General features: G+C 31.0%; 1 protein-coding gene across 1 annotated transcript; it reads left to right on the top strand.

Annotated features, from left to right (window-relative positions):
- The first annotated feature begins 19,086 nt into the window (after window positions 1-19,086).
- Window positions 19,087-20,229, top strand: LOC128126943 (uncharacterized). Its single transcript, XM_052765144.1, has 2 exons — window positions 19,087-19,570; window positions 19,766-20,229. The coding sequence occupies exons 1-2, from the start codon at window positions 19,087-19,089 to the stop codon at window positions 20,227-20,229; spliced, it is 948 nt and encodes a 315-aa protein (XP_052621104.1).
- Window positions 20,230-22,083: the final 1,854 nt, after the last annotated feature.

Genomic DNA, 22,083 nt, shown 5'->3' with positions numbered 1-22,083 from the left:
TTTCTCTTTTCAAATACTTTTCAAGTTCCTTTTGAAAATTTTCATATCAAGCCCTCAGTTTGAGTCCAGACACACCCAAGAGTGTGCTCGAATCCCTCAAGCCAAGGCTCTGATACCAACTTGTAACATCCCAAAATTCAAGACCAAAAATTTCGTTTTAATTAATTAAAAACCGCTAAATAAATTTTTGTTCAATCATTTAATAACATTCTCAATAAGACATTTATCAGAGTTTTAAATCCCAAAGATCATCTAGTGTAGAAAACATGGTGTGATGCGCTGCGATCGCCCCGAGCTCCTTCTTTAGAAAAACATTAATACCTGAAACAAATAGATGAAAACTGTAAGCACTAAGCTTAGTGAGTTCCCCAGATACCACATACCATACATATCAACTGATCCATACATGGCATACGTAACCATGCCAGATCTGGCCTCCTAGGGTCGAGATATCACATAAAGCCACTACCTTTACACCCATGCATGGCCCTTTTTGTGCAAAAGGCCAAAACAACTCCTTAAACTTTACATGGAGAGGTATAATGGCATAAACTTCCACCTTTATGCGTCTACTACTCTGAACACCTCTAAATCTGGAAGGATCTAGCTTGGGGACGTCCAAATCCCACAAGACATCCTTATTGGACCATAACCTACATAAAAGGGACATAAAGAGATCTATCAAACTAGAAGTCAAGGTGAGAACTTGATTACCAGAAAATGAAGAAAATGAAGCAAACTTCCTGGATCTACAACCTTCTCCTTGTACCTCCAACCTCATTCTTCTTCTTCTAGACTTCAAGAACACTCTAAATCCTCCAATAAAGGCTCACACACTCAAAGACAACACTAGGGTTCGTGGGACAAGTTCTTAGATTTGGCTGGATTTTTAATAATGAGTTTGATGTTTGGGTTTGACTAAAATTTAACTTTTTTTTTTCTCTAAAGATTTAATCTATTTATTTTATAGGTCTATGTTGCTGCTAATGAACAAATTCAATATAGTTGAACTGTTTGAAACAAACTCATGTTCAACGAGCCAAATGTTGTATGCATGTAAAGGATCTGCTGTTCGCAGCCCTCAACCACACCCCGCCACTGACAACAAGGTAACATGCATCTATCCATTCTCTTTATTTGTTTGCGAAATCCAGTTTGCCTCATACCACCAAACACCTTACCTAAGCCCCTCATTCTTTCTCTGTTTGGTTATTTGAAGCATTTAAATAAGTCATGTTGCAATATTTAGTCGGATCGGCTATATTTATTTCACTAATGTTGCAATATTTCAGTCGCAACTACATCTTGCGATATCTATAATATTTATTTCATATTTCTCATTCTGATATCTGAATCAGGCTGCAAGATATGTTAATCTTTCTTTATATCCATATTTCCAAGGTGTTTTTATGTTAATATTGATTTCTAATCAGTTTGTTGATATGGGATTTTTGTTATTTTTTGATAAAGGTTATCATCAATATAATTGACATGAAAATGGGTACAGAGGGTGTTGAGTTAGTAGGGACAATGATTGATCTACAACCAGGGGATCTCTACAAGTAAAAATAAATAATATAATTAGCATACATATATTGCTATTTCCTTTACTATTTTCTAGACTAATCATAGCAAGTTGAAGCAAAAAATAGTATGACCTTTCATTTTCGAAGAAAAAATATTCATGCTATTTTTTTCGACTAAAACAATAAGTTATTCTATCTTTAAACCAACAATAACATGCTAATTCATTTAGAGTGAAATTGCATGCTACTTTCATTTTGAAAGACTTATGGTTATATTTTCCTATAGAATAAATGAAATCAACCTTCATTTCCTTTAACATTTGTGCTTCAATGTTTTGCATTCAACATCATTATGAATAAAAACCAATTCTCATGTTGAATTGATTTTTGAAGAACTTTTTTATTATGTATTTCAATGCAGCAACAAAAAAAATATTTTGAAGCTCATTGGCAAAACAGACATCACCAGAGAATAATCAAAGTAGCAATATTTTCAATGTCTTAAAAGTACTTTTGATTATTATCATATGTATGTATGTTTTATTTTTAACCGCATATTTTTGGGTATCTGTGCATGTCTGTGTGTCTGTTTGTTTCTAAAAAAATTATTAAGTTAATAGCAATTTACTTCTAAGAAGAAATAGAAATTTAATTTCATGTGTGGTTGTCTGTATGGAAAAGTACAATGTTGTATTAGACAAAAAAAAGTATGTTGCTCTTTAAAGACAAGTAATGATACTATGTTGCAGTTATTGGTTCTATGCAAAACCCATTGTTATTTTTCGCTTGTAATAGATAAATCTTAAAGGTTGTTGTTGCTTACATTAAAGGGGAAGTTCAAAAGAAGATGATTGTGAAGACGAGGCTACATATGAGATAAAAGAGTAAGCTCAATTGCAAATATGATGATGTTTTAGGAAAAACAATGTTTAAAATAAGAATGGATGCAAGAAAAAGTCACTTCCTTTCGTCTTTAGTTTATCTTAGTTTACTTTCCATTTTATTATAAAGAAAAAAATCCATCAATAGCCCCTATGTTTTATTCTTAAGGTTGCCATAGAAAATTTAAAATTTGTTTCAATCTTTTTCACAATTAAGTTTCTTCTCATGATTTTAAGATCAAATGTGTCGTTTATAATCATTTTTTTGGTAAGAAAGCGAAATAGAGTTAGGTATTAGTTTAGGAATAGATTAGTATATTTGTATTTACCGGTTCAAAAAAAAAATACTTCTACTAAGGACACCCCTTCCCCCTAAATACCAAAATACATTGGCGAGTGCCATTTTTAGTAAAATTGTTCAAGATATGAAAGTGTATTTCAACATGACGGCTCAGTAGAAAATAGTTTTCTAGTGTTTACGTGTACCACATTCTCAAGATTTTCTTATAGTTATCCTATAGACGGGCTTGACCAACATATGTCTCCTGTGGAGTATCGTACCATCTTCAAAGATCGATTCATGATTCTAATATTCCTAGCCGATGAGATATGTATGGTGTGCTGCAAGATATGTTTGGACTCTTTTAGAGAGCATGCAATTTATTGCTAAGAACTTCGGGGTTCAAATACATGCACGATATAGTTAATGATGTTTTGGTCGACATATTTAAGCGTGCCGGGGTTTCCGTCAAGATAGAGACTCCTGTGAATTTCTTGACTAACCCGACAGAAGGAATGTCAACCCTTAAACCGGCTGACGTTTTGATTTTTGGATGAGTTTGAGGGAAACACGTATGTGTGGATCTTATAGGAGTATCCCCTCTCGTAGGCTTGAGGGTCAGCGGTTTCACGGTGGGATAGACTGCCTTAAAAGCTGCTACATGCAAGGTTACCAAACATGAGAAATCATGTGTGCAAAATCAACACGTGTTCATACCTTTACATTTGATATGTTTGGTTTCGTTGCGCTGGATGCAATAGAGCTTCTTAGTAAAGTACAACGGATCATGCATAACAATGTTATATCCCCTAAATCTATGTATGTAGTATTTAAAAGAATTTGTTTTATCATACAAAAAGGTTTAACGACATAACTTGTTGTCCGTTTGCCTTTTTATTCGGTGTACGATGATAACTAAGATGCATTAATTTTCTATTTGCGAGAAATTGAAAATATTTATTTTTATTAGTCAAAACTTTATTAACAATATGTATTTATTGTTTTTCGGAATCTACTTTAATAAATGAAAATGACTTTGCCACATGTCCTTCTCTTATAAGATTAGCCACATGTCATTTTGTCATAATTTAAAATATATATATTTTCCACTTGTCATTATTTTAATTTTCATTTTCAATATATCATTGATTTACTTTCTATAAATTAAACCTACCATAATGATTATCAAATTTTAAATTTCAAATTCAATTCCAAATAAATTTACAGTTTAAACCTTTATGTTTAATATTTTGTTATAATTAACCCGTTTAGTACACACTAAACTCATAATTTTAATTAATTTATTCTTTGCATATTTTTTTCTCATAATTTTCACTTATTTCAATTTCAAATTCAAATAAAATTTCTATTTAATCGTTCGTACTTAACATTTTGTTTTAATCAACCCGTATATTACACGGGTCTCACAACTAGTCGGGTAATAAATGATCACATAATACTCACGCTTCCAATTTTTTATTACTCAAAATAGTAGTTACTACTTAATAAACATTATAATATAAATAAACAAAATATAAATTGTATTTTTATTTTAACCCATAACAACAATATATATTTATTTTAGTCCGAAAAAGCAATATTTTATTTATTTTTATCTCAAAATAACAATGTATTTACATATGGAGTTGATATAAGTTTGAAAACTTAAAACAAAATGGACCAGTTATACATAATTTTTCCAAAGTGAAATATTTTTCTTTTGTCGATACTTTAACTGAAAAAATGAAAATTTAACAATAATTAATCTATACAAAATAGAAATATTTTCTTTTGCCGATGCGTTAGGTACAAGAATATGAAAAACTCAATCCGTACTTTAGAACAGATATGTAGATTACACATTACATCTCAAAAGTATTGTATGTTATGAGTTAATTATAACGTCGTTAAAGTGAAATATTAACAAAAAAATTATTTATATGGAGTTAAGATAACAAAGTAATCTATATTTTTTAACCAAAAACAACCTGTTTTTATTTTTAACCTATTTTAACCTATAATAACAAAGCACTTTCATATTAATGCTAAAGTAGCAATATGTTTTTATTTTTAACCTAAATTACAACATGTTTATTTTTTTAAAAAAATTCCAACTTAACAACATATATTTATTTTAATTTGGACACACACTGTTCGAAAGAAAACTAATCACCGCTAAACATTAATCGCCGAATAAACTATTTGTGGTCGTCTCATCGTGAAATAAAACCAGAGCAATAGATGACATTGAATAGGTAACTATTCCAACCCCGTATCTACATACTTAGCTAGAAACTATTCGTTAAAAAGAACTATCCGACACAAAACAATCCGCCAATAATCTCAAATGAACTATTTGACACGAAAAGAAAACTAATCACCGCATGAAAACTATCTATTGAAAGGAATTATCTGGTGCCGCCGCACCGCGTGAATATATATATATATATATATATATATATATATATATATATATATATATATATATATATATATATATATAGGGGGGGGGGGGGGGGGGGGAGGAGAGGGGGCATATTAAATTTACAAATATAATATAAAGTGACCTATTGTATGGTTTATTTAATATGAGTCACTATTTTCAAGCAAACATATTTTAAAGGGATATGAGAACAGATTTGGCCGGTTAAGATTGAGGGGCAGTCGGTGTCAAACAAACAAACCATTTGGTTTGGTGTTTATTCCCAACACCTAATCCATCTTCTATCTGTTCTTATTTTATTTGTTATACAATATATCTATATTACATTATACTCAACTTCTTATTTATTAATTTAAGCACCAACCCGTATAACTAATATCTTTGCCAAAGTTATGTTTATAAATAGATGTATTAAAGAGACAAACTTCTTGTTGCGTTTGTTGCTTGGATTCTAATCAAATTCTCTTATAAAGTGAAGCGCATGAAAAATCAAAGAGTTGATAATTGATCTTTAAAATATATATATATATATATATATATATATATATATATATATATATATATATATATATATATATATATATATATATATATATATATATATATATATAGGTAAAAGTTCAAATGAGAACCAAAAAATGTTAAGACCCGTAAGAACATCTAATTTTAAATGTTTATAAAGGGTTTAGGGTTACCCTTTAACCTTTTTTGGTTCTCATTTGAACCACTTCACATATATATATATATATATATATATATATATATATATATATATATATATATATATATATATATATATATATATATATATATATATATATAATTGTTTTAAATTTTGTGTGTTTTGCCATCTTTAATCAGTTATTTAGTGAGAAAATAAAACTGGGTCCAATAGAGTTGATTCTGGGAACAATTAGAGATGCCATTTGCAGCCTAGATAGGAACCTTACACATTCTTTAATTGCTAAATATTGGATTAACTACACAGTTGTGGCTTTTACGCGTTACACCCTTATAATTTCGATATTTAGAAATGACCCCCTTGTTAAGTATAGTCCCTTTGCATTAATAGAAAAGGAATATTAAATAAATGTAATTATTATCACCAAACTTCAGGACACCTGCCTACTTAAAATATTTTCATTCCTAAATGTAAAGTTAAAGGATAAGTAACCTATGACCATTTCATATCTTATTTATTTGTAATAATTTTATTCAAGAACATGACTACATAAACTAGTAACTTTTTCTAGCACTCGTATCTTGTTTTTCTTCTAAACTAACCATATTAATTAAAAAAAAATAACATATCCCATTAGCCCGTTACATGTGAGTCTAAAAACATCTCTAGGCACAAAAAAATTCAATTTGGTAGCCACAAAATAAATCAAAAAATAAATCAACGACCGCTACAATTATGAAACTAAAATGACACCGCATTCTTCTACCGATTCTAATTTCTATGTCATTTTCATGTCATCCGTTTCTGATCTATGAGTGAACGAGTCTGACGCAATATATTTTCATCTTCTATTATTCTGATTTTTATCTTGATTCTCGATTCAAATCCTCATTGATATGTGTTTCACTTTTGTATTCTATTACTATTATATTGTTTTCCTTTCCTTAATCTATTCTAATATTCTTTCTCAATTCTCTATTAGAAGACTTCTACATATATTATCATTTGTTGAAATGGATATGACTACAACCACATCTTATAACATTTTATTTATGGATCTTATGACTCAATACAGGTCTTTGCATTGCTTTTCTGTTATTTTACGGCATCCATAGTGATAGTGATGGAATGTTGAAACTATATGAGAATTTGATGCATAGCATCTTTGAAATGTACGATTTGAAAAATAGTTTAAGAATCACTTAAGGATTTCAAGTTGAACATACTCAATGTTATAGAAAGCACAATGTAGGGGTGATTTGATTCGTTAGTCAAATCACTTTCAATTACTTTATTCGATTAGAATATAACAATGTTGTAAAAATCGTTCGGCGGTCGACTAACGATAAACGATTAATCGGACTAGGCGGAGATTAATCAGTGACCCTAAATTATTAATAAAATTATTAATAAAATTATTTAAAAAATATAAATATTTCCTAAAAAGTAAGTATTTGAAAACTTAAAATTTTGAAATTTTAAAAATTTTAAATTTTAGTATAATATTTTAATATTCGAAAACTTAAAATTTTGGTGTAATATTTGAAAATTAAAAATTTTGAATTTTTTGAATATTTCCCACATATGACCGCCGAGGACCGCTAAACCCGAGTTTGACAAATTTTGACCAATTTCCGCCAAACACCCTAATCGTAATCGGTTCAAGGCCGCCAAACGATTAATTGCCGAGTAATCGGCCGTCAATTTCCGATTTCTGCAACACTGGAATATAGCAAGTTTGTTATATTCTAGTCCTAAATACCATAAATTATTGACATTGAATGATAGGTTTTCTTAACAAGTTTGTTATGTACTTTTGTTATATTAGATATTATAAAATCTTGTATTTTTTTTTTCAAATGTTTGTTGATTTAGGTTATTACAACAGCAAAAGTCCTTTATACCATACTAATATTGTCCATAAAGAAAACATAAAGAGTGAACTTCTATGTGAACACAATTGAGGAGTATAGAAAACCCCAAAAGGCCTAAAATTTTGGTTTGCTTAGAATCTTCAAAATGATTGAGCCGTACTCACCGCCTCTAGCTGTGATATTGTAGTCTACTAGATTGTTAATCGCTCCATAGTGAAGCTTCCATCTGAATTAGGTGGACAACTAAAAATATCATTCCTCTGAAGAAGGGTTTGTGATAGAAGTTGGCTAAGGTCTTCTCGTGGGTTGCTACTTGGTTGTTTTTGGATGATTTATAAGTTTTTGCATGAGATCATGTTTTTTATTGGATCTACAAAATTACCTTGTATAGATTTATACTCTTTATTAAAAATAAATCATTTTTTTTTTATATATTTAATAAAAAAGTTAATCATTAAAAATTAATTAAACCATTTTTTTTTCTAGAACAGATTTATATAATTTGTCGGAAACAAGACTTGAAACTAACAAACATAGTAAACCGCATCATTCAAACGACACACGTCAACCTATCCAAAACTCACATGAGAGATCAATCACGAAATAAAAAAATATTTTGAGTGTGGCAAACTTTGTTCCCCGTAACTCTTATATGGAATTCTACTTATCTGCCATTAGGCTACGATAATTTCATTCTATATTTTTATTTTTTTTTAAACGGTAAATCTAATGTAATTCTAAATTACTTCTTAATTTCATTCATATTCACGATGATACTTGAACCGTCAACCTCAAGAATGAAGGACAAAATTAGATACCGATGGACTAGAACCCTCTAAATTTCTCTCTGAAAGCACCTTGCGGTTCCTAACATCTATGTGGAGAAATGTCATTTAGGAATTAAATCTAAGTTGTTTTTCTATTTCTTTTTTTTTAATATATGAGAATAATACTGTCGGTTAATCATGTTATACATGATCACACGTGTGTTGTATGACTTTTGATTTGTTGGAATAAAGCCAAAATTGCTTTCTTTTGTCCAATGAATTTGACCCCATAGGAACCCACATATTTACTAGGCTGTCCTTTCATGAATTATTTATATTTTTATGTTTCTTGAAAATTTAATTAATTCTTAACCTCCAAGTTCAAACGCATTTAAGATTAATTTCCATCTCAAATGTTTTATCTCATCGAATTGATTTGGTTAGAGAAAGAAACCATTTTCTTAACCTGATGCTTTTAATCATGCAAATTAAAAAAATAAAAAAATACACAAATATTCAATGTGAAAAACATGTACTTTAGTAAACAGACTAGTCAACATAATCAGTATTGGACATACGTTATCTGTAAGAATTGACAAAATAAATATGAAAAGCGAGAGATTCTTAAGACATGAACCTTCATTGTATTAAAATGGTGTAAGAAGGTAATCGTAGAAATAAATGCATGAGGCATTTCAAAGGTAGACATTATGTGCTAGACATTGATTATGGTTGAATGTCTTTATCTTACAACTTATTATATCTTGTTATTTAAGAAAGACTTCATTTCATTCCATTCGTGTGAGGTGATTTGCATTATTGGCTCACAGTTTATGTACTTGGATATTGACACATGTTTCTAAAATTTAACATGAATCATCACTTAATTACTTTACGTGTATGTTTAATAGCTGAGATGGTCCCTATAAAAGAGCTTTAGTAATTAGTTGATTAGATTATACAAAAAAAAAATACAATTTCAATTCATTACCGTACTTGTTTAGTCCTTCAATGTATCTTCCTACCTATTCATTTTGTTAGAAATTTGAGGTTTGTGAGTACTTGGAAATTTAAGAATCGTGAAATCACTTTCAAATCGAAGTACTTCTGTGGTACTTCTAGGACTTCGATTGGATAAGACTCAGAAGAGATGCAAGAATAGAGAAGAAGATTATGATGATCTTAGTGTATCAGAATTATGACCAAAAATGGATTATAAACTTCTATGTCTAGAACTGCCTAAACTGTCACAAGATACTTTCCAAACAATCACAAAAACGGGATTTAAATAAGGGTCAAGACAAAAGTCGAAACAGGTCAATTTTTCTAGCTCTGCCCCTTGGACCACGCCAGGGGCTATCGCCCCTTGGACCCCGCTACTAGGGGCAACCCCTGGACCTCCGTTTATTTAGGGACAAAGCCCCTAAATGATAGTTTACTTTGAATATTGAACAAACTCAAACAAGTTTGCACTCCGCATCATCATTACTTGTTTAATGTTTATCAATATTGCATTTGGTCAACAAATTAATCCATTATAATTAAATAACATTGGTGACACAAATCACCAACACCTTTGTCCACAAGTCTACAACATTGTTGATTGATTTCCTTATAATGTTGCTCAATTGATCAACAAACAATGCTTACACTTCTAAAAACTGTACATACTTAATATTACATTTGGCTATTAGTGTAAATCTCAACTATTCTCAACAATACATGCAAAATTCAACTTTTATAGACTATGCAATTGTAAAATTTTGATTATACAAATATGAACCAAAAGTTTCTCTGGTTAACAGAAATTGTTTGTAAGTGTGTGTTCTCAGGGGTGGAGCTAGAATTTAACTATAACAAGGGCTTATATTGTAATACGATGTTAATATATATTTTATATCCGCATAACATCATAAAATATTTATATATAAAAGAGAAATTTACAATATAAATTTATCTTTCAATAATCAATATTCAAAAGTTTTATACCCACCCTAAAAATCAATCTTTAAACATTTATAAATGATTATAAACACCATGACTTTGATATTATTTTTAAAGAAATTATCCATTTTATAATAAAATTAATAACCAAAGAATTATGAATGCTAACTTAATAATAAACGTATAAACACATTTTGATTTTGCCTATATATAAAGAAAAATGAACTAATGATATAAGATAAAGCATAAAGTGTTTCTATCACTCATAGGACATCATAGCCTATGTAAATTGACATATTCACATAAAAAGAATCAAAATAGTTCTGATACATCGACAACACCTACAATCTTATATAAAGAAAGTCTTCACATTTTTTCAAATACACAGACAAAGATATAACACAATTGATAATTAACCAAGAGTTGGAGTAAGAGTCGAAGATGCATACTTGGGAGGCCATGGGCAAGAAAACGAGTCAGAAAGAGAGGAACTCTTCATGATGAGCACAATGAAGACGGAGAGCGGCAATTTTCGATCGACTAGTGACCGGAGTGATCAAATTGACGACCCCACTTCGGATGCGGTGGCAAAGCGCGAAGGTGGTGACCAATAGGAAGGTGGTGACCAATAGGGGTTAGGGTTTCTTAGTTTTCAGACTATTTGATATTTGGTTTCTAAATTTCTGGGGTTTTATTCATGTTTTGATAGAGTACACATACTTTTAGAATATGTATATTTGCTTAGAATCTGTAGGTTTGTTTATATTACAACAAAAGTTTTGATTTGTGATAGAATCTGATTACGATTTTGTTGAATTTCGAATTCCTTTTAATTAGATTATTATGTTTGCATTGTCTTTTTAATTAGAAAACTTCCTTAACAAGCAAAATTTGTATGCTTATCACTCATACGATGCCGTTTATTTAATTGAGAGAGCAAGGTTATGCTTTTAGTGGTCGCATATTGGGGGGGGGGGGGGGGGGCTAAACACCGGTCTGCCCCGGTACTCCCTCCGCCCCTGTGTGTTCTATAGGTACGAATGTGCCACCATTTGTCCAAGATACATTATCTTGTATTGATTTAATATATAATTTTTAAGGTGGTGACTTAGACTAAACTGGCATATTGATGACGTGTATAATGGGTGGCGACGAATACTTAGTTAATACAAGACCTAAATATTCACAAAGTTACAAAACCCATATTTATTGATACTAATATGAATATATTTATGTTTCTTAAATCATTTATATTTCTGAATCCAACCTACAATAACCAATATGGCTATAGTCGTTTATTTAGATTCTTTTTGGCATATTAAGTTAGTTTATTGTAGTTTACTGGTAAGTAAAACCATAAAAGTAGCTTATTATAGCTTATGAAATAGTTTTTTGATAAACTATTTTAAGATAGCTTTTGATAAGCTTATGGAGTCTCAAAAATATTACAAATATTCTCCTTATTACATCTATTTTTTTTTCTTATATATATATATATATATATATATATATATATATATATATATATATATATATATATATATATATATATATATATATATATATATATATAATATTATACTCAAAAAGTAGATTTAATATGTCCAAACTTTTTAGCTTAAAGTACTACAACCTACCAATTTAATAATATTATAATTTAAATTATCCATTATTTTAAATTTAATATACAATCAGTCAATGCATGAACTTTAACTCGGCTGTTTAATCCTGATAACTATGTTGAATCCTTAAATATCAGCAAATATATGATGATTATGACAGGTAGCTATCCCCTTTAGCCGATTTAATCTGTTAACAGAACCATATACACGTTATAAAACATCTCTTTTTCTCATTCTTCTTGAATTTGTAGTATGCACCCTAAGAACACCACTCGATGTTTTGTTTCTCGCCACCATCATTACCGATGACTACTTGATGTTAACGTTTTGCTCCGCACCATGACAGTTGATTCTAGGGATTATTTGAGAAAGGTAATGATTTTAGGGATTATAATCAGACCCACCTTTATATGTTCCACCAACTTTCTCCCCAGATCATTTGTTCACCGGTCATGTAGGGTTGTCGGAAGGTACGATGCTGGTGGGAATCACCTTTTTGAAATTATTTCTTTCTTTCTTTCTTTCTTTCTTTCTTTCTCTTTCTCTCTCTCTCTCTCTCACTCTCACTCTCTTTTATCTGATGATCTCAAATTATTTATGTTAAATCTATTACCCTACTACTGCATTCTCAAGCATTATTATCATGTAAAGATCACCCTACCATCCTCTGTTCCTTTCAATCAAAAGAAATCTTACAATTCATTATCTCTCACACCCCACCTAATCAATGATTTTGGCGGATTAAGGGATATCAACATCAGAGAGAACCTTGCAGGCCAAGAGTTACAGGGAAAAATTATGACAAGAGAAAAACAGAGGAACTAGACATAATAGAAAGGTCAGGACGGAGAAGTAGAGGAACAATCTCTACCCTAATTTCTTTATTATGTTCTAAAACAACCATTTAACATGGTATGCTTCTACCACAGTTTCTTTAATGGTTAACAAATTTTGGCATTTAAACCATTTTCTACTTTAATTACTAAGATTAATTTATTGCTTTTGGCTTTAGTTTTCATGTCTTAGAAAATAGCACAACCATAACATAGCACCACTTAACTTCAAAATATTTGTTTCCATTGCTTGGCCTAATAACTTCAACCAATTTGATCATGGCATATTTTGACTGTTTTTAACTTGGGTCAAAGTAAAACTAAAATATTTGACTGAAATTTTGTAGGCTTGTGAACCAATATTTTTTATGCAATTATACACAAAATGTAACTGTCTACCGTGAGCACCTTGAAATTAGTCCATTTTTCCTTTATTTATTTATGGTAGGCTTAAGGATGGTGGTCAAAGTGGAAACGGTTCAAGATGTGTGATCTTCAAGTCCACCCAATTTCTATTAAGTTTGACCAAAGGTATAATGACTTTTATCTAAAAACCAATCGTCCAATTCCTACACGAGTTAATCCATGAGGGAGCTTAATGATGGATGTTAAATTAAAGTTGATATTGATTTCTATCTGGATTTTGGTTGGGTTTCCTTAAAGTTATTTTTATTTCTGTTGGTGCTCTTCCTCTTTCTCTTATAATATTAATGAATATTTCTTCTTGTCGATGGTACTATATATTCACAAAACCCAATGCTTCACGAATTCTCACATTAAGAGCTTACATTTTTTTTCACTTTAATTCACCTGATTTGTTGTATTTAAGTTTATTATTTTGTGTATTTTTGGCATTTATAGATAAATACAGATTGTCATGAGCTAAAACCATATATAGGTGAAAAATTGGCTTCACTTTTATATCTTGAGCCAGATAACAGCCTTGTTTTACCCTTCATCTTCTTCTCTTTTTTCTATATGTGGAAAAATGTACAAGCAATTTTCCACTGATAGTCAAGTATGTAGTTTTGTGTTATTTTTTTTAGGAAATATCGGTGCAGCAGAATCCAAAGGAGAAAAGGGAAAAAGGATCTAATCCAAAAAATGCCACTAAAGAGGTGAGTTAAAGGTGAAGACCATCTTGTGTTCCCTTTGTAGGTTAAATATCATATGCCACTTTTAATGCGCCTTTTATATTTTTTTAGTTTTATTTTTAAGGTATCATACTTTGATTTTAGAAAATTATTTTAGTAGTGCTTTAACCGTTTCATTCGTATACCATTTAAAATCAAGTATTTTCTTCGATTAGCAGGTTTTAGGAAGTGGAAAAATACAGTAAATCATAATAAATTTCTACAATTTGATTGATTAAGGCACTAAATAAACTATTATTCTTTTTATAATTGTTATAATGATAAATGTTGTAATAATATGGTCTTTTTTCTTTTTGGTTGTGTACGAAATTTAGAAAATCTTTTTATCCAGATTTTCTCACAAATAAATCAAAAATCATTACTGAGATGTATATCCAAGAGCATATAGATTATGATTATGTAATTTGTTTATGAAATATTTAAAAATTTTAAGCATGTTAATCTATTTGGAATAACCAAATTGAAAACATCTACAAACTATATAATAAACTATATTTATGTTCCTTGGGTTTAAAATAACATCTTTGGAAGGTTATTTTAGAAATTTTATAAGAAAAATCAAAGTATATTGCTAAATGTTTTTCTTATTTGGAATCTAATACTTTTCTATCGTAACTTGTAGCAATCAACATCAAACATGTGCAACCTACAATATGCTTAAGTTATAAGCTTAAGTATTATCTATTTCTTGATTGATTAGATGAAACTAGGAGAAACTAAACAAGCACCTTAATATATATATATATATATATATATATATATATATATATATATATATATATATATATATATATATTATTAATTTTAATTTGATGATTTTGTAATTTCCATGGGATATTTATTTGCGAGAAGCAGAAAATTTGTTCTACAAGGTAATTGCATATGAATTTAGATTTAGTTGCTTACTGCACAAAATTTGTTAAATGCAAAAGTATCATTCGAAGATAGTTTAATTTTATATTCGTCGGTTTCTTGCTCTATTTGGGTGGATTGCCAAGTAAAGATCCATACTTCGTTCCATTAAGAGATATGTTTTTTGGGCAGATACCTGTAGGTATTAATGGAACTTCTACAATGCACTTGTAATAGTTGATTTCATGCAGATCCCTAGATTGAAAATATCGCCAAATCTTATGAATGCATAGCTGGCATCGTTTCATTTCTTTTCTTATATTTCTTATTTTCCTCCTTAATTTATTGATATTGTGTGTATGTCGCATTCAGGTTGATTGTTACACATTAACCACTTCCTGCCAATGGTTTCCAATACTTACCACTTTTAATGGCTCAAGTGAGAAGATTTTGGTCACCACTATCATCCCATCCTAACATTCTTAGTTGTTTCTGCTGTGATTTTGTATGTTTGTAGTGATATGTTGAAATGAGTAGTTTATGCTTGAAGGATTGACATCAAATATGTTGACTTATTTGAAGGACATGATAAAGATGAGCTTCTTTTTCGTCTCGAGAACCATTAATTGATGGTGATGCTTCTTAATAAATAAAAGACAATTAAATGCTAGAAATAGTGATGCACTTTCAATGAATATGTTGTTTTGGATCGATTAAATGCTAGAAATAGTGATGCAATATCATATTTTCTTGATTATAATACCATACTTTCATTTTTATTTACAAACATTTTTCTGATTTTGCTTAAACTGTAGTTGGTTATGTGATTATACTTATAAATATAGACTTCATTAATAACTTATTTAATTGTTTTGTCATATTAAAATCACTTTCTTCTTGGTTTTACCAAAGTCCCCTTATTGATGTCACTTTCTTCTTGGTTTTACCAAAGTCCCCCTATTGATGTCAATGTTAGTAAGTTTTTTTAATGACTAAATATTTTATGGATGTATTCTACCATTATAGAAGAAATGAAAAACAATGTTTTAATTGCATATATATATATATATATATATATATATATATATATATATATATATATATTAATTTCTTATTGATGTAAACTATTCTTATAGTGGTTAGACGCAAGAAAGGCAATGCACGTTCATATACTTTATAACAATGTGATTTTCAATCAACAATGTTAATAAACAATGTAGAAAATAAGAGGGTGTTTGTTTTTTTTCTGCAGGTCTGCGTGACCTCTTCTGTCTGGGAGGCGCAGACCACGCGCAAACATAATGGTTTGCAGTCTGTTTGTTTTTCTGAAGTGCGCAGACATAAAAACGTCTGCGCGAGGTCTTCACCACACAGATATGGGATAGCATCTTCTAAAGTCTGCAAGCCCTTTAACCTAAAAAAAACGCGTCTTTTTTTTTTTGCTTCCACCTCCAGTCCTCATCCAACCGTCGCAACCCTCCTCTCCGATCAAAACCATCGATCACCGCCTTCCTCTCCGATCCGGCGTCCTCCGATTTTCCGACCATCACAGTCGATTGCAGCAGCCGGCGAACAACAAGGTCACAGTGACAACTTCAACTAGTGACCAAGCGACGACTCCTCCCCTGCTCGCCGCCGTTAACCAGCGCCTCCCCTGTGAAGCCACCGGCCGGAGACCGTCGCCCCCACAGCTACACCGGAGACTTCGACCTCACAGCTACAGGTTCGTTTTTTTTTCCTGCTGTCAGTCTTCCTTCTTCTCCCGACTTTCTGTTATTCCCTTCTTATCCGTTGCATTGAAGCTATAGTTCAGAATTTATGTTAATTGATGCATAACTCATAAAAGAGTTGTAAAATAAAAACATTTGTAATGAAAGTAATTTATCTTTGAATGTGAAATTGGATTTGATTTTGAATGAAATACCGAGATGTTAAACCTGTAACATCTCCAACTTGGTCTGTTTGATCGAAAAAGTCCAATTGTGTATGTGTTTGTGCTTCAATTAGCAATTGAACCTAGATGTTAAACCTGTAACAGTAGCACCCAAATTTTCTGTTTAATTCTGTTATTGTCAAGCCTGGGCATGCCTCCTGTTGTTTTGAATGATGTTCTTATGATGCTTATATGATACCTTGAATGTAATTTAGGTTATGTACACCAACAATGTTAAATTTCCACTCACCCATATTATCAACAATGCTTATAATTAGAATTGATTGTATTACTTAAATATGCAGTAATTCAAAGTTGTATATATATATATATATATATATATATATATATATATATATATATATATATATATATATATATATATGATTATTGATTGTGTATATTTATATGATAGTGTATATGTATATGATTGTTGATTTTGTATGTATATGATAGAAAGCATCAAAAAGAGACATAAGTTTTGTTTATTTGATAGAAGTAAAGTTTTTGTCGTTAAAGTGAAGTTTATTTGATTTATAAAGTTTTTTAGAAAACTTTGAATTAAAACACTCTAATTGAGGTTATTTATAAGTGAATAAAAAGTTTCACATTATTGTGATTGAAAATAAAACAAAATTACAAATTTGTCATGAAAATAAAAACTTTTTCTTGAAATAATGATGTTACTTGTTCACTGTTTATTGTTATTTGGTTATTAGAGATGGGAGAAAAACAACAATGGACCAATGAGCACTTAAAATGCTTATTGGATACTTGTATTGAAGAAGTAGAGAGTGTTGGTAGAAAAGGATTGAGTTTGCAGAAAGATTCATGGATAAGGCTTGGAAGAGTTCTTAAGGAGAAATTTGGGGTTGAGTTGACTCAAAAACAAATGAAAAACACATATGACAATCTGAAAGCCAAATACACTGGATGGGTATATTTAAAAAACAAAACCGGTAATATATACAATTCTCAAACAAACACTTTTAATTTAACAGCCGAGGAGTGGGATGATTTTAAGAAGGTACATATACATTAATATATATATATATATATATATATATATATATATATATATATATATATATATATATATATATATATATATAACATTTACGTTTGAAGTTGCCAAATATTCTTATACTATTTCTTGTTACATTTGGGTTTAGGGGCATCCGAAAGCTGCTTCTTTGAGAACAATTCCACTGCCTTTTCCAGATCTTTGTGCACGTCTTTTTGATGGAAATAGTGCTACTGGTAATTTTAGGAGTTACTCAACCCAATCATCATCAGTAGCTGGCGCATCCTCCTGTCGTGTTCCACCACTTCAGATCACCGCCACCCCTTTTGATGCAATGGATGATGATGGTGTTGACACTTCTCATCATGAGCCACCACCTTCTGCTGCTTCACCTTCTGCAGCTTCACCTTCTGCTGGTTCACCTTCTGCTGCTTCACCTTCTGCTGCTTCACCATATACTGCTACACCATCCGGTAACCCCAACAAAAGGGATAAACCCTCAACTCCTGTAGCTCCTAGTGCCTCACCGTCTGCTTCTTCACCTGATGGAACTTCTGTTACTGCTGACGATTTAGCATTTGAAATGAAGAAAGCTCTACAAAGTTTGACTAAAGGGTATACAATTCCTCAGTGTTTAGAGAAGTTAGAGGTCCTTCAGTTAGGCCCTACAGATCCTTTATGCTTTGTCGCATATCATATTTTTGGAGGAACCATGAACATGAGAGAGATGTGGATGCATTTGCCCGATGTTCCCGAGATATTACGAGGGTGGCTTGAGATGACGGGTACCAGTTTAGGAGTTTTGAAGGATGGGAAGATTGTTCGATGATTTTCTAGTGTTGAAAGTATTTGTTATGTCTTTTTGCCCTTGTTGGAACTACTTTGTTAAATGTTTTTTGCCTTTGTTGGAACTATTTTGTTAGGACTTTTTGCCCTTGTTGGAACTACTTTGTTAAATGTTTTTGCCTTTGTTGGAACTATTTTGTTAGGTCTTTTTGCCCTTGTTGGTACTTGAAATATGATTAATGGAATGTTTATTTGATACTTGAAATATGGTTTATGTAATGTTATTTTGGCTTGAAATATGATAAATGGAATGTTTATTTGATACTTGAAATATGGTTTATGTAATGTTTTTTAAAGTTCTACTTTGTTGATTTTAGGTTCATATGGATCACGATCAAAAGTTACTTCTCGTAATTCTAATGTACCTATACATCCGTTATTTTTGGAAGAGGGGTGTGAAACGATTGCGGGATAATGATTCGGAAATGACGGGACACGAATACACATTGGAGTTATTACACCGTAATCGTTTACAATGTGTTGAAGTATTACTCATGTCCCGTGAATCTTTTGTACGACTATGTGCTCATTTTAGAGCAAATTACTCATTAAAGGATAGCAAACATGTATCAGTTGAGGAAAAGATGGCTATGTTTTTTATGATGATCGGACATAATCAACGTTACGTGATTATCAAGCGGAGATTTCAACACTCGAAGCAAACAATTCATAAATTTTTTTATGAAGTGTTGGAAAAAATGATGCTTTTCGCACAAGATGTTATAGTACCAACATCTTTTAATCCGAATCCAAACATTCCAGGACATAATAGGAGGCTACGAAGGGTTTTCAAAGGAGCAGTTGGTGCACTTGATGGCACTTTGATACATGCTGTTGTCCCTGCTAAGAAACAAGACTTATATAGAAGTAGGGGAAAGGGAGATTGCTACCAAAACGTATTGGCAATATGTGACTTCAATATGATTTTTACATTTATTGTGACCGGGTGGGAAGGGGTAGCGCATGACTCTAGAATATGATCAGAAGCAGTAGTCGATCCACAAGCATCATTCCCGTTTCCACCACCAGGTAATTTTTTGTTTTTTTTTTTTTAATATTTTCATTTTAATTTGAAAATTGATTAGTGTTTTGTATTTTTTTCAGACAAATATTATCTTTGTGATGCCGCGTATGCACACACTCGAGGATTTATGGCCCCTTATCGTAATGTGAGGTATTGGCTTGGAGATTTTCGTCAAAGACGTGCATCGACCAATAAAGAAAAATTTAACCATGGACATGCAAAACTTCGGAATGTCATTGAGCGTGCTTTTGGTGTTTTGAAAGCACGCTTCCCTATATTGAAGAGGATGGCACCATTCCCGTTTGTGACACAAAGAAACATTGCCATGGCATGCTTCGCGCTGCATAATTATATAAGGAAAGAAGGATTGAGTGATGAGTATTTCGCACGATACGATGAACCTAATGTCCCGTTTCGAAATAACAATGTGGCCATTGATGATGATGAAGACGGGATTCCAACACATGGTACTGCAGCAGACCGTGAATATATGACTCAGTTACGTGATGAAATTGCTGATCAGTTGATGCACAATATAGATTGAATTGTTTTAAATGAAATTGTTATTGTAAAACATTTTTTTTATTGTATGACTAATTTAGTTGCATGAATTTTATTTTCAATGTTATAAGACTATTATTATTAAAATTTTGGTGTTGAAAAATCATTTTAAGTTTGTAAAATAATTTTATTTAAAATTCAGTTTATTTCAGCAGCCTGCAGACGTTAAAAAACAAACAGTCTTCTTATTGCAGACTGCAGACGTTTGGTCCACCTCTTCTGCTGCAGAGGCTTGCAGATGTGGTCCGCAGACTGCAGACATTTTGGCTTCAGAAAATCAAACAGCACCTAAGTAAATTATTAGATAAGCATTTTAGAAAGAAATGAGTCTAATTTAGAATGACGTTAGATTAACATTGAAGTCTGAGTTCTTATTCAAGGAATAAAACGTAATTTCCTTAGTTTGTTTGTTATATCCTCCGTTATTTCTTCTTATTACAACACTCTCCTTAACACAAACTTCCAACTTGAAATGGCAATGTACTTTCATTTATTTGTTTATTATACCATCACACTTCCATTTATTCCTATTATAACACTGTACTTTGAAAGGCTTCCTGATTATTGCAATGCCATTATGTAAAAACCATTTTTCACTACTGTTAATGAGTATATTTTTAAGTTTTATTTCATAGTAAGAAAGTTGAAAGTGGAAGGTTATAGTTGGGTAAATTTTAGAAGCTCAATGTTGTTGAAAAAATGAATGACATAGTTTCGGTTGTACCTTTTCATTATGATGAAAGGATGTATGCTTCATTTTATGGCCAAATGCAAGGAATATAAATGTATTTTCACTCGTGCATGTAAAACTTTCAAGAAAAGGGTTAAGCTCTTTAACATATATTACAAGATTTAAAATATCTTATAAATATATTTTCGATCTAAAGTTAAAGTTCATTGTGCATGATTGTCCTAGAGATGTCAAGATCACAAGCCAAGGATTTTGGCCTTGGTATTTCCTAATACTAAATGATATTCTTAGGGCTAGTTTTAGATTACCACAAGCTGTTCTATACTGGATCTCATAGTACAAAAACAAAACATCTCACAACCTAGATAAAATAAGAACACAAATTTGAGGTTGGATTTTGAACTTTCTTGGAGTTAAAAAAACAAAATACATTTACAAGTGTTACAACAATTCGTTGTCGCAAAACTGACTGATAACAATATATGTATGCATTGTGTTCCTTAAAATATAACACCTTTCCAAATGGAACTAACTATCGAGAAAAACTAATCGTCGTCGCCGCTTAGCGTGGGTATACCACTTGTGTGTGTGTGTGTGTATATATATATATATATTCACAAACATATTTTTCATTTTCAATTAAGGTAAAACACAATTTTCATAAAAAAAAGTTAAGAAAACTCATTTGTTCCAAATACAATTGTTTGAAAATCATAGTAATATAATAAATGCAGAATCTCCAATGCTGTTGATGAATGTGTATAGTCACACTTTCTCCTTCCCGCAATCACCAATGGTGTCTGAAAATCATTTAATCCACAACTGTAAGCCAAAGCTAAGTGAGTTCTCCCAAAATATCATATATAACACATAAAAATATGCAAATTATCATCAGTTTTGAGGGCTATCAGCAGTCCTAAATATCACATATAATGCAACATTAATAACAGTTATGGTTATCAGTAACCCTAGACTATTAGGAGTCATGTGGACTATGTGGATTATCAACAATATTATGGGATCACATCAACGTATGGGTTATTAGCAACCCTACATACTATACCCAATTGTAGAGTTATCAGAAACTCAATGATACATATAACAACAATAAGAAAACAAGACTTAGCTAGTCTAGCATGCATACCA

This window comes from Lactuca sativa, chromosome 6 (assembly GCF_002870075.4).
Source record: "Lactuca sativa cultivar Salinas chromosome 6, Lsat_Salinas_v11, whole genome shotgun sequence".
Lineage (NCBI taxonomy): Eukaryota > Viridiplantae > Streptophyta > Magnoliopsida > Asterales > Asteraceae > Lactuca > Lactuca sativa.
The sequence above is the reverse complement of the archived record's forward strand: the minus strand, read 5'-3'. Positions and strand labels throughout refer to the sequence as shown.

Excerpts from the sequence above, each read along its gene's own strand:
- LOC128126943 (XM_052765144.1), top strand. The coding sequence starts at position 19,087 with ATGACGGGACACGAATACACATTGGAGTTATTACACCGTAATCGTTTA. Across the intron at positions 19,571-19,765 it reads CCAAAACGTATTGGCAATAT|ACAAATATTATCTTTGTGAT; the intron begins GTGACTTCAATA and ends TATTTTTTTCAG.